This window comes from Aplysia californica, unplaced genomic scaffold (assembly GCF_000002075.1).
Source record: "Aplysia californica isolate F4 #8 unplaced genomic scaffold, AplCal3.0 scaffold00010, whole genome shotgun sequence".
Taxonomy (NCBI): domain Eukaryota; kingdom Metazoa; phylum Mollusca; class Gastropoda; order Aplysiida; family Aplysiidae; genus Aplysia; species Aplysia californica.
Genome location: NW_004797280.1, coordinates 2,998,757 through 3,005,483, shown reverse-complemented (window position 1 = coordinate 3,005,483; position 6,727 = coordinate 2,998,757). Strand labels below are relative to the sequence as shown.

Sequence of the window (6,727 nt, the reverse complement as noted above, 5' to 3'; positions counted from 1 at the left end):
GAAAGAGAGGGAGATATACATATATATATATATGATAGTACGAGGTTTCGCCATACCATTCTACATGTTTAAGTTAGTTGACTTGCGACTTATCGATTTTGCTGTTGACTGTCTGTTTAGTTGTTGGGGCTTTTTTTTGTGTCTTTGTGGAGGTTTTTACCCCAAACTGACGGGATATAATGTATAGGGGTCATGACCAAAACTCCATGTCCTCCGATTACTAGTTCCCAGTTGAGAACTTCCATAATAATATGTTTTCTCTAATTTGTTTTCGCAGATGGACGGTCGTTGTAAAAGAGTTTTGTTGAGTTTGCATAACTTACTGTCATAGTGGGTCAATAAATAAATAAATAAATACACCCAAAAATATTATATGTTGAATAAATGTATAAGCCCCTATAGGTCTTTGCCTTCAAGTTGTACAGCAACCTGCCGTAGTTCATCTGTATCTGTTGTTCGTATTCTCCTTTTTTTTTTTCCTTTCTTTTTTTTTTTGGGTTGCTTGTTGCTCTGTTATAACGCCTTTAATATTCGGCTCTTACATGAGATAATTGTGTTGCAAATGCCGAAAACGCTTATTTAAAACTAAAACAGAAAACGTCTTTGCTTTATAATTTAACGCATGGGCAGTTTGTCATTTCTAGACTGTCGACACTGCGTTCCGGGTCATTTACTACTCCCCTCCGCCCCTAGCTATAACAATCCTCTTTTTTCTTTCAATGAAGGCCAGCCATCAGTAATAACGTCCTTTCTATGAAGTGCACAGACGAGGAACAGGTGCCCATGTCCAGGTGACCGCTGTTTAGCCTTCCACCAGTGTGTCGTCTTAAGTGGCGATTGTTGCGTGTGCTCATCAAGCTACGTTGAAATATCAGGGTTGGAAAATGGGGGGAGGGGGTGATGCGTTATTTAGTTGAGCCATTAGGTGCACTGAATGTGACCTTAATGTCATTGTTTTCCCAAATTCCCTTTCAGAATGGACACCTGGGAGAGTGACCAGAGCTCCTGGTCGCCCACAGCCAAAGTTTTACGTCACCACCGTCAGCAGACAGAGGCGCAGTTTGGTCACAAGCCCTCGCCCTCCAAGAGGCGGAAAAAACATCTCAACACAGGTAGGAAAACGATTCACAAACTGTGTTCTCATCTCCTGCACTCCCCCGTGATAAAAATAGTGATATAGACACTAAACATCAGCATGACGTGCAGTCCTTCCACTGGACGACTATATTGCACGAATACCTATTCTCAGGTGTGTTTACTAATTAATCACATTGGTGTATAACATCTGTGCCTTTCTTTCCTCTCACTTCTTCCTGGTCGTAATAGGTGTACCATGTGCCCCACCTTCGGTATGACCTCTTTATGTTTAGTAGAGTACAGTCAAAATTGTCCAAAACGGCCAACCATTGTCGAAGAGGAAAGTAGTTGTCTAAGACCTTAGAGAGTGTCAGTTTGATATTTTAAAAACGCAATAGAGGAAGTGGGTAGTGGGTAGTGGTCGTTTCTACAGATCAATGCCTTGAACAGGTGGCCATTAGATCAGAGCTGACTGTATTTCGCTCTAAGGAGAACACAAATATAATATTGGCGCTCTTGTTCTGTCTGTGTATTTTATGTTCTGAACTTGCGTATGTTTGGACTCCAGCTCAGCTTCCAATCCAAACCGTTCGTTATTTTTGCCTATAGTTCTGCGTGTTTTCACACTCCATGATAAGGTTTACTTATGTTTTTGTATCCTTATTTTCTTATGTAAGTCGGCCTATTATATGATCCATCATCATGTGTTTAGCTGGGCGTTAAACGAGATGACCTGAACTGGAAATTCTTCCTTTGCAGTCGTGCGAGGCGAACGAAATGAGTGTTTGTTCAATCGATGACTATCAATCTAATTGCCTTCGTCTCTCTTCATTGACCATGAATGAATGTGCTAATTCATCAGGGATTATGGGGGCTTTGATAATATAACCGTTGTTAGTCCAACTTTTCGTTCTCTTAAAGAAATAATTGAATGTCTCGCTAAGCACGATTTAGAAGAAGAGACAGACCAGGTGGGTGAGGGGATGAGGGGGCGAGACATGGGTTTCCTAGCCGTAATTTCCGATGTATTTTGGACTTGATTGTACTGGGACATTCGAATGTATGGAATGGGGTTTTGGGATGTGCATCTTCGTAGGAATAATTTCTGAGCCGCGTTTCATTCCATTCAGTTCAGCCATTCAAACGCGTTTACAAGTGGTGCAGGCGATATTCCCCGTCAACTCCTAAAGTAGCGAGAGTGGGATTGCCTTCATTGGGCCAGAGAATTGTTTTGTTTTTGAGAGAACTCAAACATTGAATACCTCTTCAGTGGACTGTGTCGTCCATGATAGCAGGATAGGCTGTTGATTCATTATACCCGGGCATACGCGAGTCGGCTTGTTTTAAGGATATTAGGTTGTATTATGTCCATACTACCACTTGGTACCTCCACCACTTGTATACGTGATCTGTGAACGGAGGTTAAGATTCATGTTGGGTTTCTTACTCCAGCCCTAGACACAAGCGCACAGACGCCTTCATATTAATTAAGAAACTTTTAAAAAATATTTTCATTTATTTCTCTTTGGCTACCGTTTGCCTGTCTGTCTGTCTGTCTGTCTGTCTGTCTCTCCCTTGAATCAGTATTGATTCCCCTTTTAAGCCGTCATCGGTTTGGCATACTGTGAGTGACCTCCCCAATCAAGATCTCGCCTGACGCACCCAAATCTGAATCCCCCAATCCAGTCGCGAGGGCATTGCTAATGATAGGCCTGAATTTCCCCGTTTAGAAGACTGAGAAATCTCTCTCTCTCTCTCTGTCTCTGTCTCTGTCTCTCTCTATCTCTCTCTCTCTCTCTCTCTCTCTCTCTCTCTTTCTCTCGCTCTCTCTCTCTCTCTCTGTGTCTCTCTCTGTCTGTCTGCCTCTCTCTCTGTCTGTCTGTCTGTCTGTCTGTCTGTCTGTGTGTCTGTCTCTCACCCCCACCCCCCCCCTCTCTCTCTCTCTCTCTCTCTCTCTCTCTCTCTCTCTCTCTATCTCTCCCTCCCTCCCTCCCTCCTCCCTTTCTCTCGCTATCTTGTTTCTCTCTCTCTCTCTCTCTCTCTCTCTCTCTCTCTCTCTCTCTCTCTCTCTCTCTCCCCCTCTCCTCTCTGAGAGAGAGAGAGAGAGCGCACACACACACACTCGCTTTTTTTCTCTTCTGTGTGTGAGAGAGAGAGAGAGAGAGAGAGAGAGAGAGAGAGAGAGAGAGAGAGAGAGAATGTATGGCAAAATGGGACGGGAGAAAAAGTATGTTGTGGCATAGTCCATGCTTGGTCCCCTGCCCCCGTGGCTCTAATATTTCTTCACCGACTTAAGTCAATAAACGGCGATTGTTCGTTTCTTCCCTCATAATAAACTGTTGCCTTAATAAATTTTGTAACGGTCAGAAGTGGGTTCAGGTTCGGTTCCAGGACGTTAAGGGGAAAGGAGGGTGGGCGCCGACTTTTGTCAATAAACTGTGTGTTCGTTTCTTCTCTCGTAATTAACGGTTGTCCTCATAAATGTTGTAACTCACAGAAGTGGGCTTAGGCTTGGTTCCAGGATTTTGAGGAGAAGGAATGAAGGGGGGTCGAACTTGACCAGCACATGGTGTTTTAAGTTCAAATGTACTGGGGTTCGGAATCTTTTAACCCGTAGTGGAAATTTTACTTGGACTTAACTTTTTTTCCCTTTAGAGAAATAATTGTTTTCGTCCTCCGAAAAAAAATGCCATTTGTGTGTGTGGCAAGGCACTTGGCTTCAACAATGCTTAAACGCTAACCAGGAGAGATCCCTGGATTGTGAGTCTATCACCCACTTTCTGACGCACTGCTGACGACGTGAGCGTGTCGAAATGATTTCTGTGGTGAAGATCAGTACTCTTAAGTGTTCTTGTTTTAGGATCATGTAGGGAAGAATGTCGTCACTTCACTGTCCTCAAAGTTACCTATTTATAGTTGGCATGGAAACCAGCGCATATTCGCTGTTAAGCTCCGAATATGATTGGGTCTTTCAAGTCGGGAAAAGGGAGCGGGGAGTTATGAAGTTGAAGAGCAAGACGTTATGATGCTTGCCGAAGTGCGAAAGTTCAGTGTGTAAGTGGTGTGCGACTTTTCCTCACCCACCCCTGGAACATTTTCCTCGTATATCTGTCGCCAGTCCGGACATCGGATTAGGAGGATAATGTTCCAGGAAAACGGCAAGTCGTACATCACTAGAACGCTGCACATGGGCTAGTGAGTCATCAAAACGGCCTTTGTTATGTTTTGAAAACGTTGCTTTGAAACAGAAAAAATGTATGTCTGAACAGCACAGTCTCCTCGAGAGATTTCAGCGTTCGGTCCTGTCAGGCTCTAATTACTTTTTAGTTTACTTTTGTTTTGTAAAAACAAAATCTCCATTCGTATTAACTAATTGGATCCCCACCCCTTCTCCTCTCGACCGTTTTCCTTACTCTGCTTCTTTTCCTCGTGATGCAGACACAATTCCAATCAACAAATCACACGCTGTATCTTGAAGCGAGAGTCTATCAGAACATTGTACTTCTTAGTCTCGCTTTAATCTTTTCCATTAACTAGGCTTTGCAAAGCAGTCTGTTCCTTCATTTTCTCTTTTCCGCCGCCGTGATCTACATGGCAAAGGTTGCGTCGGTAATAATTGTCCTCGAAGCTTAATGTTCTTCACTTTTATGGGCTGTCGACCTTTTCTGTCTAGAGTAGTGACCTTGTAAGAACTAATGTGTAGGTTGAGTAAAACTCCACTTGCTGAGGGTTCTGCGTCTCTGCTAAGTCTGTTATTTCTGGTACGTCCTACTTTCCTGCTAACCCTGTTCCATCCATGAGCGCTATCTTGATTTTTCTTTCCTTGCCCTTTATTATTTCGATTGGTTTTTCTCTGAGGGACTAATCAGAACCTATTTCACTTTCCCCTTTGGTGATGGAGGGCGTCCTTTTTGTGACTGTCTACTTATCCGAACGTTTTTCTCTTCGCCTCGAGCGAACGTCATGTGATGTTTCCCGTGTTTGTCGGAAGAACGCTCAATAACGTATTCTAGGAATTTTACGTGTTAGAATTGGACGTAACCGTTGTAATGTCTCGGTCATCTTAAACTGTCAAGTATTTTGATTGCAAGGACGTACAAAATTAGATTGATCTCGTGTTGTTGCCGCTAGGGAAGTCTTGGCTGAATAGATTTGGCTATAGACGTTAGTTCTGGCGCCGGCTGCTGTATGGGGCTGCCGGGGGAGGAAATGTTGAGTTTATTGATTGGATGATAGAGTCAATAATGGCCTTGGTGAATCGCTGGGCGCGGTTGTTAGTACCTGCATGGTGTGGGGGTGGTTTAATCTTGGAGAACGCGTTCCACCGTTAGGGAGGAAACAGGCTGAGATGAGAGGAACGGTTTGCGTGAGGTATATTACCCGTTCCCCACCCCCTCTCCTCCCTGCCCCCCTCTCTCTGTGTTTATCTTTCTCCCTGTCCTCCTCACCCCCCCCCCTCTCTCTCTCTCTCTCTCTCTCTCTCTCTCTCTCTCTCTCACTCTCTCTCTCTCTCTCCCTCTCTCTCTCCCTCTCTCTCTCTCTGTCTCTGTCTCTCTCTCTCTCTCTCTCTCTCTCTCTCTCTCTCTCTCTCTCTCTCTCTCTCTCTCTCTCTCTCTGTGTATATATCAGGCGCGGTTCGTCCGTAGAGCACGGTCGTGCAGTGCCGCCCAACATTTTTAAATGTTCTATTACGTAAAACACCGAAATAACAAAATAAAAGAAGCCAGAAACAAACAGAAGCCAAATATTATATCAAAACAAGGTCCTCACTGGCGCCATAACTAACTACCAATTCTGTGTCTATTGCGCCGTAAAACATCTACTATGCCATGCCAAAGTCCACACGCTTTAGCTAAACATAATAGGATATTCAACGGTGTAACCTGACCTATATATCGCTCTTCGGGATAACCCAAGCGATGACGACACTCGTAGCGAGTTTGGCGGTACATAAATATTAATAAGACGGCACATCTCAAATGTGCTCCTGCCGAATAGTGCCGAAACACAGCCCTCAGTAGGCAGTCTAAAAATAAACTCGATCTATCGTACACTATTCTTTGCCAGTATTATGTGAGCCCCAGAGCAATCCAGCGGAGTGTTCAAGTGAATTGTGATTGGTTCATTGTCTGTCTTGCCACTATTTTAAGTGACTCTGTGACCGTGAACCTGAGGGAAGTGAACGTGACTGTCCTATGAGTTGTGCCTTTGAATGGTTTTGTAGTGGAGAAGTGAAAGGTATTACTTGAGTGTTCAGTTCCAATACAGGATGAACGAAACTAATGTTTAGCTAACAAACAAATTTAGTACTAGAAATTAAAGCGACAAGTAAAAAGAATGAAAATAGAAACACGAGGTCCTCCCTCACGAACCCAAAGATCCTAAAATTGCACACCGTCTCATTTACTATGCCCTTGACTATCTTCAGCATGGGACAGCTTAATTGTGCACGTCCACTTTTTAGCCCCACGAGCCGCCCCTGGTATATATATAAATGATTTCCTTGTCTATGTGTGTGTGTATATGCCGTAAACCTCTTAGTGAAACTAAAATTCAAAATGCGTGTGTGTGTTTGTTTGTGTGTGTAGTGTCTGTTTGTGTGTGTGTAGTGTCTGTTTGTGTGTGTGTAGTGTATGTGTGTGTGTGTGTG

General features: G+C 43.7%; 1 protein-coding gene across 2 annotated transcripts in view; it reads left to right on the top strand.

Annotated features, from left to right (window-relative positions):
* Nucleotides 1–6,727, top strand: part of LOC101857848 (nicotinamide/nicotinic acid mononucleotide adenylyltransferase 1) — a gene marked incomplete in the record, with an annotated part of 75,540 nt that overhangs the window by 46,674 nt on the left and 22,139 nt on the right. For both annotated transcript variants that reach the window (XM_035970187.1, XM_035970185.1), the window contains 1 exon segment: nt 976–1,112. In XM_035970187.1, the coding sequence (XP_035826080.1) occupies nt 976–1,112 (137 nt within the window).